Source organism: Falco peregrinus, chromosome 5 (genome assembly GCF_023634155.1).
Source record: "Falco peregrinus isolate bFalPer1 chromosome 5, bFalPer1.pri, whole genome shotgun sequence".
In the NCBI taxonomy this organism is placed as follows: domain Eukaryota; kingdom Metazoa; phylum Chordata; class Aves; order Falconiformes; family Falconidae; genus Falco; species Falco peregrinus.
This window is the reverse complement of record NC_073725.1, coordinates 70,979,243-70,990,640: the sequence shown is the minus strand read 5'-3', so window position 1 is coordinate 70,990,640 and position 11,398 is coordinate 70,979,243. Positions and strand designations below refer to the sequence as shown.

The window sequence follows — 11,398 nt, the reverse complement described above, 5'->3', positions numbered from 1 at the left end:
CAGAAGGAAGGCGACGTGCGTGCCTGGCTGCTCGCTCCCTCCCATCCCACCTCGCCGGGGGGGGCTGCGTTGGCCCCCACCACCCCGTGCACCACCGCACCGCACCCTGCACCCACCCTGCCCAGCCGGGGGTCACCCCAGGGGCTCCTGCCCAGGGCCGGGGACCCCAAAAGCCGTCAAGGCCACCCCCAGGACCGGGGTTTTCCCTGGGCAGGGTGTAGACAGGAAAACAGAGACAAGGCAGCGGCTTCTTTATTCAGCAGCATAGGGAGCCCGGGGCGGCTGTGGCGGGGGGTGTCACCTGGGTGTGTGGTTGGTGGTGGGAGACCCCTCCATCGCTTTGCTCTAAGGAAGAGAGGGAGAACGGAGTGAGTGCCCACAGCCTGGCCCCGCTGCTCCCTCCCAAACCCCGTCCCCCCCCACTCACCATTGGCACCTCGTCCAGGTGGTGGAAGCTGGGGGTGTTGCGCCGGCACAGCCAAACCAGCAGCACTGCTGCTCCCCCCACCAGCGCACAGACAAAGATGCAGATGATGATGACCACACCAGAGCTGGGCATGGTGGGGGGCTGCGCTGTGGGAGCGAGATGGGCACCCCGTTACCCTCCAGCACCACCGAGCCTCGTGCCTGGGCTCCAAGAACCGGTGGTGGCTCTTGGGGCGAGAGGGGACTCAAGAGCAGCTCCAACTCCCCCCTCCATCACCATCCCACCCCTCACAGACCTGGCACCCAGCTCCCATGTCACCTCCACCCGTAGGGGACCAGCCCAGGGCCCTCCCACCCTCCCTGACTGTGGTCCTGCAACACAGAGGCTGGGGGAAAACAGGGGAGCTCCCACCCACCCCCAAAGGAGGGTGGGGCAGCCCAGGGGGGCTCTGGGCTCTTCAAGGACCTGCCCCACCCTGTGAGCGCAACCCCTGACTGAGGGGATCTAGGGGGGACCCAGGGGCTGCTACCTGCATGGTGCCCCCAAAGCCTGGCTCTCACCCGAGCTGCTGGCCATGGTGCCAATGGTCAGTGTCGTTGAGCTGGATGGATGCCCCATGGCCAGGCAGCTGGGCTCACCTGGGTGGGACGGAGATGGTGCTGTGGTCGTGTTGGATGGAGATGTTGCGGCAGTCGAGCCCGGTGTCCTGGATGGTGCCGTGGTCGTGCTGGATGGAGATGTTGCGGCAGTCGAGCCCGGTGTCCTGGATGGTGCCGTGGTCGTGCTGGATGGAGACGTTGCGGCAGTCGAGCCCGGTGTCCTGGATGGTGCCGTGGTCGTGCTGGATGGAGATGTTGCGGCAGTCGAGCCCGGTGTCCTGGATGGTGCCGTGGTCATGCTGGATGGAGATGTTGCGGCAGTCGAGCCCGGTGTCCTGGATGGTGCCGTGGTCGTGCTGGATGGAGATGTTGCGGCAGTCGAGCCCGGTGTCCTGGATGGTGCCGTGGTTGTGTTGGATGGAGATGTTGCGGCAGTCGAGCCCGGTGTCCTGGATGGTGCCGTGGTTGTGTTGGATGGAGATGTTGCGGCAGTCAAGCCCGGTGTCCTGGACAGTGCCGTGGTCGTGTTGGATGGAGATGTTGCGGCTGCTGAGCCCGGTGTCCTGGACAGTGCCATGGTCGAGTTGGATGAGGGTGTCAGAGGTACTGTTGATCCCGTTGTCTTGGAGGGAGATGATGTTGTGGCTGGGGTGGATGAAGATGTAGGTGCTGCTGGAGTCAATGTTGCAGTGGTGTCAGCCAAAGGTGTCGTAGGCACCTCTGAGCCCGGTGTCCTGGATGGAGATGCTGCCGTGGCTGCAGTGGGAGGTGTTGTAGGTGCTGCTGTGCTCCCTTTGCTGGATGGAGATGCTACCATGCTTGTGTTGAATGGAGGCACACCAGCCACCCCCAAGTCAGAGCCGGACAGAGACACATCAAGTGTCCCCATGCTGGTGGCTGTGGCTGAACTGGATGGAGATGGTGACATGGCTGTCCCCAAGCTGCTTGTGGACACCGTGCTGCTGGCATTGAAGCCATGTCCTGCGTCTAAAGTGTGGAGGAGAGAGATGGTGAGCAAGGACACAGGCCCCGGCAGGGGCATGCAGTGCCCTGGGAAGGGCAGTGGCACCTGCTCCAAATCCCAGCCTCGCGGGGCTCATTTTCCAGGTGGTTTCACCATGAACAGAGCATCAGAAAACTGGGATTTAGCCAAATATCGGATCCCAGAAATTCAGGGTCAGGAAGACCCTCCCAAGCCATCACAGCACAGATATAGCACTGCCGGGGACGAGCAGAGCAGCACAGTGGTGGCAGGCACGTGCCACAGCACAGGGACATGTGCCATGGCACAGGGACAGGTGCCAGCCCAGCCCTTGCAGCGCCCACCAGCCACCCTCGGGGCCAGGCCGTGAAGGGGGACTCTGCCATGGCCATGCAGGACATGGCAGTGTGTGCCAGGCAGTGCCGGTGATGCCCTTACCTGCCAAAGTCCTGTTTGCACAAGAGGAGGAGCAGATCCAGCCCAGCCCCACGGGGCACACAGGAGCAAAATGCCCCACAGCAGAGCTGGCACCCAGCGCCAACACCCAGGGGGGTCAGCGTGGCTGGGTCCTGGTGGTCCCCACAGCCACCAGGCCCTCCAGAGCGGGCTGTTCCCGCGCAGCTGCCACCCTATGCCAGTATGGCCGTGAAGCCAGGGCCAAGCACCCAGCGCTGGGTGCCAGCTCCCGTGCAGAGATGGGTGAGCCGAGGCACCTCGGGGCACTGGGGGGGGCTTCTGGGGTCCCAAGATAGAAACAGGGGGACCATAGTACAGCACAGCCCACAGCAGGACAGGGTACCGGGGTGCCACTGGAGTGCCAAGGTGGTGCCGGAGCACCCACACTGCCGCGAATACCAGCCAGTTTGGCAGCAGCAGGGCCGCATTCTGTCCCACAGTGCTGCCAGCAGCAGGAGGAGCGGGGTGCTTGCCTCCGGCCTGGTGAGCCCCCAGCGGCCTCCTGGGACCCCCGGGGGCTGTGGGATGCACAGACCCTGAGTGCCCACAGGACCCACCAGAGTTTCCCATGGGGCACGGTCCCACCCAGAAGACTTCCATGCCTGGTCTCCCCATCCCCAGTGCCACCAGAAAGCACGCGGCCCCCCTGGTGCAGCAGGATGCAGAGACCGAGCGCCCACAGGACCCCCCGGAGACCTCCAGGGGGTCACAGCCCCACCCCAAGGACCCCCATATCCAGTCTCACCCTTCCCTGGTGCCACTGGGGAGCCACGGCCCCCCCGGTGCTGGGGAGCGGCACAGACCCTAAGCGCCCACAGGACCCCTGGACAGCATGGACCCACCTCGGGGACCACCGGCGGGCACGGACCTACCCCGGGGACTCCCAGCGGTCACGGACCCACCCCGGGGGACCCCCATGCTCAGTCTCCCCCCTCCCCGGTGCCACCGGGGAGCACATGGCCGCCCCGGTGCTGCGGGACACCCCGACCTCGGGTGCCCCCCCGGTGCCCCCCCTGCCGATGCCCCGGTACCTGCCGCGAGCAAGGCAGAGGCGCAGCAGAGCAGCAGGCGGAGCGCGGCCCCGGCCATGCCGCCGCCCCGGGCACGCTCCGCCGCCGCCTTTATCCGCCCCGGGGGAGGCGGGGGCGACCCCGCCCGCAGCGCCCCCTGCCGGCACCGGGCAGCGCCGCAGCCCCGGCCCCCCGGGAGGGTCCCCTCGAGCCGCCACGCCCCCCGCCGCCTCAGCGCCCCCCGCAGCGTGGGAGCACCCCGAGCACGGGGAGGGCAAGGGTCCCGGTGGGGACACGGGGTGGCGCATGTGGGGAACTTGGGGACAAAGGGGGACACTGAGATACGGAGACAAAGGGGTCTGGGGGCATGGGGACACAGATGTGGGGAGAAGGAGGTCTGGGGAGACAGGGACACAGAGATAAATGGGTCTGGGGGTATGGGGACAGAGAGTTGTGGGGACACACATATGGGGACAAAAGGGTCTGGGGACATGCGGACTTGGGGACAAAGGGTTCTGTGGGCATGGGGACACAGGGATCTGGGGATGGGGGGGACAGAGATGTGAGGAAGAAAGGGGTCTGGGGACATGGCGACACAGGGACAAAGAGATCTAGGGACACGGGGATTCAGGGACACATGGATCTGGGGACATGGGAACCTGGGCACGCAGCGATCTGAGGACACAGGGATGCAGTGACACTGGACCCTGGGAACCCGGGCACACGGGGACACCAGCCCTGGCGCTGGAGGCAGCCGTGGGGCAGGGACAGGACACCCGGTGACAGCAGCACACCCGGGGCGCAGCGCGGCCGCACCGGGACAGGGACACTTCCGCACGGCGGCGCAAGGCGCTTCCTCCCGGCGAACCGCAGCCGGGACGGGGGGAGCCCACGCACCCCCCACGGCAGAACCTCCGTGTGCCAGGCTCCCACCAGCCTCCCCGGGAGCAGGGCGATCCTCGGCGTTGGCACGGCATGCCGCAGCCAAACAGGCCACAGGGCTGCCCTCCTGCCACCGGTGCCACCGTCCCCAAACGCTCCGGGAAAGAGGGTGCGTCCCTTGGGTGCTGCTCCGTACCCAGCCCCGCAGGTGGGGGCCACGGAAGGGGAGTGATGGTGGTGCCGGGAAGCCATGGCTGGCTGCCCAAGTCTGAGGAGGAGCTGCGGAGGCCCAGCCTCACCGCCGGAGCCCAGCTGGGTGCTCCTGGGTGACCCCAGGGTGCCAGGGCAGGGCCTGGGGGGTGTTAGTGACATACACCCCCCCCCCAGAGGCACCAGCCAGGGTCAGCAGCCCCACGAGCAGCTGGGCTCGCCTCCCCACCTGCACAGACACACACCCCCCAGGCTCAGGGGAGCCCAGTAAGTACACCGAACCCCTACTAAAGGAGACCCAGTAAGTGCAGAGTCGTCCCCCCCAGCCTCAGAGGAGCCTTGTAAGCCCTAAACATCGCCCCCCCCCCCCCCCCCCGGGGGCTCCAGCAATTCCAGATTCCCTCCCTCTGCCCAAGGGAGCCCCACTAAGTCCAGATTCCCCTACTGTGTCCCAGTAACCCCTGACCCTCCCACAGCCCAAGGGAGCCCCAATTCCCCTGAATTCCCCCACTCGGTCCCAGCAACCCCTGTGACCCCACCCGACCCCCCTCAGCCCAAGGGAGCCCTGGTGACCCGATTCCAAACCTCCTTCCCCAGGGAGCCCCAGTAACCTCCCCTCAGCCCAAGGGAGCCCCCCGCACCCCAAACCTGCCAAGGAGCCCCAGTAACCCCCCCCCAGCCCAAGACAGCCCCCCCAAACACCTCTTATACCCCCCAGCACGCCAAACCTGCTGGGGGGCCCCAGTAACACCCCCCCAACCTACGGAAGCTCCAGCAACCCCTGAGCCCCCCCCCCTTAGCCCAAGGGAGCTCCAGCAACCCGATCCCAACCCCCCGCAACGTCCCTCAGCCCAAGGGAACCCCCCGAAACACCTGATGATACCCCCCCCCCTAGCACCCCCGACCCCCCCCGCCCCAACAGGGCCCACACCACTTCCCCCTCCCCCCCCGCCCCAAGATGGCAGCCGGCCGCGCCGCTTCCTGCCCGCGCAGCCCCGCCGCCCCCCCGGCGCAGCAGACAGCGAGGCGGTTCTCCGTGTCGCGGGGTTTTACTGGGGCCTGACTGGAATGTGTCGGGCCGGGGAAAGGCGAAAGGAAACGGGGGGGTGGAGGCCTGGCCTGCGAGTCCCGGCGGGGGCGGCCCGGGCTCCCCCTCAGTCCGTTCGCGCCCCCCTCCCCCCCCGAGGGTCACCGTCCTCCCCTCGGGGCCCCTCAGTCCGGGCCCCTCAGTTCGTGCGGTCCGGGGGTCCCTGGCCCCCCGCCGTCAGTAAGCCGGCACCTGGTGCTGGTGCTGCGGCAGGAGCTGGCAGCCGCTGTTGACGTGGCTGAGGACCTTCTGCTTGAGCTGGGCGACCTGCTCGCGGAGCAGGCTGGCGGTGGAGGCCAGCTCCGTGTTCTGGCTCTTGAGGCTCTTCACCTTCTCCTCCAGGCGGGAGATGCGCTCCAGCTTCCTCTTGCGGCACTTGGAGGCGGCGATGCGGTTCCGCAGCCGCTTTCGTTCCGCCTTGATACGCTCCTGCGTGTCCATGTCGATGGGGGAGAGCGGCGGGCTCTCCCCGAAGCTCGGCACCTCCGGCACGATCTGCGGCTCGTCCTTCAGCGGCGGCGGCGGCGGCGGGAGCCGCGGCGGCGGCGCCGCGAAGGGGCCAGGCTCGGCGGCGTAGCTGACGGCCGGGTAGCTGCTGAGGTTGGCGTACACCGGCGGCTCCGGGGCCAGGCCGGCGGCGGGCAGCTCGCCCGCCCCGCTGCCGCCGCCTCCGCCGCCGCCGCCCGCCGCGCCGCCGCCCAGCTGGCTCTGCTTGTGCAAGTCCTCCAGCGCTTTCACGAAGCCCTCGGCGAACTCCTGCTCCTCGGAGGCGGCCGCTTTGGGGTAGAGGAACTGCCCGCTGGTCGGCGTGGTGGTCACCAGCCCGTTGGACTGGATGATGAGCCGCTCCAGCTCGGGGGACCCCAGCTTGAGCAGCCCCAGCTCGGGCGAGCCAAGCAGCCCCGCCGCCTCACTGCCGGCCGCCCCGGGGGCTTTCAGCGCCGCCGCCACCTGCTCCTGTAGCGCCATCCCGAGCGCGTCCTTCTTCATCATGCTGCCGCCGGGGAAGGGCAGGAGGAGCCCGCTGCTGCCGGAGGACGGGGCGAAGCCGCTGCCGAGGCCGCTCAACACATCATCATGGTAGAAGGGTGTTTCCATCCTCCTCCCCCGCCCGGCTGCGGGGGAACGGGGCCGGGGCGGGGGGGGGAAGGGAGGGAAGGAACAACCGGGGCCGAGCGCCGCGCCGGGGGGGAGGGGAGGGCGGGGAGAGGCGCCGGTGGAACCGGCTGAGGCCCCGCTCCTGCGCGCGCGCACACACACATCTGCCACCGCCGCGACCCCGCGCCGCCTTAAATAGGCGGTGCCGCGGCGGTGACCTCATCGCGCCGAGCCCCCATTGGCTCCGGATGACGTCCTCGCGCGCCTTCGTTTGCATAGGGGCGGGGCCTCCGCCCCGGGGAGACGGCGCCCCGCCCACCCCTGGCCCCGCTGTCGCCGGGGCGACCGGCGAGTAAACGGGACAACAGCGCGAGGGCGCCTGGGCTGACGTCAGCGCGGGGGAGGGGCGGTCACGTGGCCCCGCTCCGCGCGCCCCGACAGGGCTGATGGGCACAAAGGGAGGGGAGGGGTGGGGCAAGCACCGGGCATCGGTACCGGGCACCGGGCAGTCACCGGGCACCTGGCATCGGGCACCGGCACTGGGTGCTTGGCACCGGGCATTGGGCACCGGCACCGGGCAGGCACCGGCACTGGGCATTTGGCACCGGGCAGGCACCGGGCGTTGGGCACTGGCACCGGGCACTGGGCATCAGGCACCGGGAAGGCACCGGGCATCGGGCACCGGCCAGGCACTGGGCATCAGGCACCCGGCATTGGGCACTGGGCATCAGGCACCGGGCAGGCACCGGCACCGGGCAGGCACCAGCACTGGGCGCTTCGCTCTGGGCGGGCACCGGGCATCAGGCACGGGCATTGGACAGGCACCGGGCACCAAGCAGACACCGGGCATCAGGCACTGGGCACCAGCACCAGCCACCAGGCCCTGGGCACCGAACCGGCACCGGGCATCAGGCACCAGCACTGAGCAGGCACGGGGCACTGGGCACCGGCACCGGGCACCAGCAGTAAAAGGGCACAAAAAATGAACAAAGGCACACACCGGGCCGGGCCCCGGTGGCACCCTCCGAGATGGCCACTCCTGACCTGGGCTGGGCCAGCGGTGACACTGGTGGCAGGACTGGATCGTGCCCCCAGCCCTCGCTCCGGTGGCCCAGGGCCACCACGCACCCCCGGCACCTCCCGGTCCCAGCCTGTCCCCGTATGGCCCCCGGCACCCTCCACAGCCCCGGTGTTTGCCACCGGCGCGTCCCACCGGCACCGGGGACAGTGGTGTTTGCCTGGCGGCCACACGGCAGGTGACCAACCAGCCTTCGCCGGTGGCAGGGGGTCATGCCATCATGGCTCCGGCACCGCGGCGGGTCAGCCGGGCCTGGGCCACCCCCCCTCCCCCGTTCAACCGGTAGTGGGGAAGGAGTTAAGCGGCGGCGGCCCACGTCACGGCCGGCCAAGCCCGCGGGCGGCTGAGGGGGTGGATCGGCGTCACGGCTGACGTCAGGGCCGCGCGCGGGGGGGGGTGAGGGGGGAGCAGCGCCATGGCCGACGATAACCCCCGGCGTGGGCAGGATGCGGCCCCCACCGCGCAGGCCCAGGGCTCCCGCCGCTGCTCGCCCGGGACACGCGGTGCATGGCGGGGCCGCCGGGGCCGCAGCGGCGGGGTGCCGCCGAGCTGCCTCTAGTTGCAGCCAGATGGTCCCAGGCCTGCGCTAACGAAGGCGGTGTCAGCCCCGCGAGTGGGAGGGGGCGCAGGGGGACCCGTACCGACGGCTGTGCCGGTGTCGCACGGCCCCACGCCCTCTGATCTCCCGGCGTGGGCAAGGGTGGTGACGAGCCACGGCGTGGCGTGCCCGACTGCAGCCGACTGGCATGGTGTGGGGCACGGCATGGGGACAGTGTGGCACGGCGTGGGGCACAGCACAGGGACAGTGGGGCACAGAGTGGGGCACAGCATGAGGACAGTGAGGCACCGAGTAGGGTACAGCACTGGGACAGTGTGGCATGGTGTGGGGCACAGCATGGGGACAGTGTGGCATGGTGTGGGGCACAGCATGGGGACAGCACAGCATGGGGCACAGCACAGGGACAGTGGGGCATAGAGTGGGGCACAGCATGAGGACAGTGAGGCACAGAGTAGGGTACAGCACTGGGACAGTGTGGCATGGTGTGGGGCACAGCATGGGGCCAGCACAGCATGGGGCACAGCACAGGGACAGCATGGCACAGCGTGGGGCACGGCACAGGGACAGCGTGGTACAGCGTGGGGCACAGCATGGCATAGAGACAGCACAGTGACAGCATGGCATGGGGCACAGCGCAGCACAGCACCAGGCATGCGGACAGCATAGCACAGGACATGGCACGGCTCGGGCCTGGCTGCAGGGACACCACAAGGGACACAGGTGACAACCAGGACAAGACAGCCCCCAGGGCCACGACACACGCTGCCAGCCTCGGGGAAACCGAGGCACGAGGGAGCTGGGACCAACAGGGCCCTCCCCTCCCCCACAGCCGTGGTTAAATCTCAAATAAACCCACTGGGTTAAACCTCAACTGACCCAGAGCACAACCGAGCCCCACAGCAGGGGTCCCCATGCCGGGGGTCCCCATCCCATGGCCCCGCTGGTACCCTGGCCCGGGGTGGGTGGCTGAGGCGGCGGTGCCAGCGCCGGTGTCAGGAGGCCGGCGGGAGCTCCCAGGTGAAGCCACCGTTCCCGTTTCCGCTGCAAACCTGTCATTAGGGGTGCGGTGGCAGCCGGACCGGCAGGTTCAGACTTTCCATCCTGACGAAACCCAGCTGGCGAGGGACAGGGACATGGCAGGGGACATGATACACACAGAGGCACCCGGTTAGGGGTGGCAACCCCTGCCCCAGCACCGCATGGGGACCCACCAGCTGGGGACATACCAGTGGCCATGGCTGCCTGCGCCCCACGGGCACCCACGGACGTACTGCCACCCACGCCACCATGATGCTTGAACCAGTTGCAGGGAGGAATGAACCGGCCCCACAGCCGTCCTGCGAACGTGGCTGGCTGGTGGCCAGGGACGCGAGCCACCAGCCGCGCCGGGCCGAGCCGCCAGCACCCACTGGTAACCCCCCCCACCCCCCTCGGTGTCCTTCCCTAAGGGTCACAGCACGCCTGGGGCTCGGCCTGCTGAGTGTCCCCACGTGCTCCCACCCCATCACCAACCGGTGCTCATCTAGCATGTCCCTCGTCCCCAAACCGAAGATGCCGCAGGATGTCTCGCCGGTGGTAGCCTGATGCCCGCGGCGAGCCGGCAGCTTTATTTTCTTAATGAGTGTTTAATGAGGGTCATGATTCAGCTGCCCCTTCCGCCTTGCAGGAGGGCAGACCCGTGGGGAGCACGAGTGGGGCGGTCCCCATCTGCGGAGCTGGTGGCAGTGCCACCATCACCCTGGCTGGGGGCTGGGGACCGAAGCTGCTGTTCCCAGAGGCAGCGGAGCCCTGCAGGGTCCCGCCAGCACCCACTGAGTCACGCCACGCCTTGCCACCTGCCAGCCAGGCTATATTTACCCCCGGAGCAGGCGGCAAGGATTTTGGCTGTGCCCACGCCGCCTCCAGACTATGGCGAGGCACGACGATGCTCCCCAGAGCATCCTCACACCTCCGAGCGCGGCTGGTCCCCACATGGCTCCTGCTCTCCCCATTTCCCTGGCCCCACTGGGAACATTCCCAGCACGCAACCCGCTCCATTACACTGGTGGTGCCCGATCCCGCTCTGCTGCGGAGCTGAGCCAAGGTGCTGTGCCACCGCCCTGACCGGGGACGCAGGCTGGACCCATAGCAAGATGCTCATGAGCTGCCATGGATGCACCCACGTACCCCAAAAAGGGAAAAAGCAAGGGAGCGTTTGGCACCCCAGGATTTGCGCCGCGGGCACCGGGCACACAGGGGAAACCGCCTCTTAGTCATCGCTGCAGAGAGGGAGAGAGGAACCGAGCTGGGAAAACAAGAAGTGTCTGGTCACCAGTGCCTGCCCCCAAGGGGCTGCGCTCCCCCCGGGCACAGGGGCCTCCAACAATCAAAAACAAGAATTAAAAAAAGAAAAAAAAAGAAGAAGGAAAGAAAACACTTTAAAAAGGAAAAAGGAGGAGGAGGGTTTGACATGTATTTTTAGTTGCTTAGCGCAGCCCTGAAATATTTTGGCAGCCACTCCCTCCGCGTCGCAGGCGGCTGGTGTGTAACTATTCCTGTGCTGCCTCCCCGGCGAGGCACAGAAGTTATGAGTCACCGCGGGGCGGCCAGTGGCACCAGCGCCTGACATGGCCCCATGGCTGCCAGAGCAGCCACCAGCACGGCCACCACTGAAAAGTCCCGGGAAGGGCGTGGGGAGGGTCTCCACGGTGGCCTTTGCTGGGTGCCCCCCAGCCCTGCCCGTCGTTCTGGCCGGGACACGCTCGCCCTGCCAGGCTGCGCACAGCCACCCACGCCGGCAGCCAGGCCCAGAACTTTTTCCTCCTCTCTGGTTGTTGCTTTTTATCTCGCTCCTCCCTGTTTTGGAGGTGGTGGTGGTTTTTTTTCCCCCCCCCCCCCCCCCTCAGCTGCAGCTCACCTCCCCCCACCCCTCTCTGTGCTGCTATGGGGCAAGGTTGAAGCACACGTTGCTCGATGGTCCCAGACACTCGCTTTTGGGGCAGAAAGGCTCAAAGCCACCGATGAGCATGTA

General features: G+C 67.9%; 1 protein-coding gene across 1 annotated transcript; it reads right to left on the bottom strand.

The window, feature by feature from the left end:
• Positions 1-5,596: 5,596 nt before the first annotated feature.
• Positions 5,597-6,925, bottom strand: JUND (JunD proto-oncogene, AP-1 transcription factor subunit). Its single transcript, XM_055804857.1, has one exon. It carries the CDS (start codon positions 6,749-6,751, stop codon positions 5,831-5,833), a length of 921 nt encoding a protein of 306 aa, XP_055660832.1. The 5' UTR covers positions 6,752-6,925; the 3' UTR covers positions 5,597-5,830.
• Positions 6,926-11,398: the final 4,473 nt, after the last annotated feature.

Coding starts and splice junctions, on each gene's coding strand:
- JUND (XM_055804857.1), bottom strand. CDS start 6,751: ATGGAAACACCCTTCTACCATGATGATGTGTTGAGCGGCCTCGGCAGC.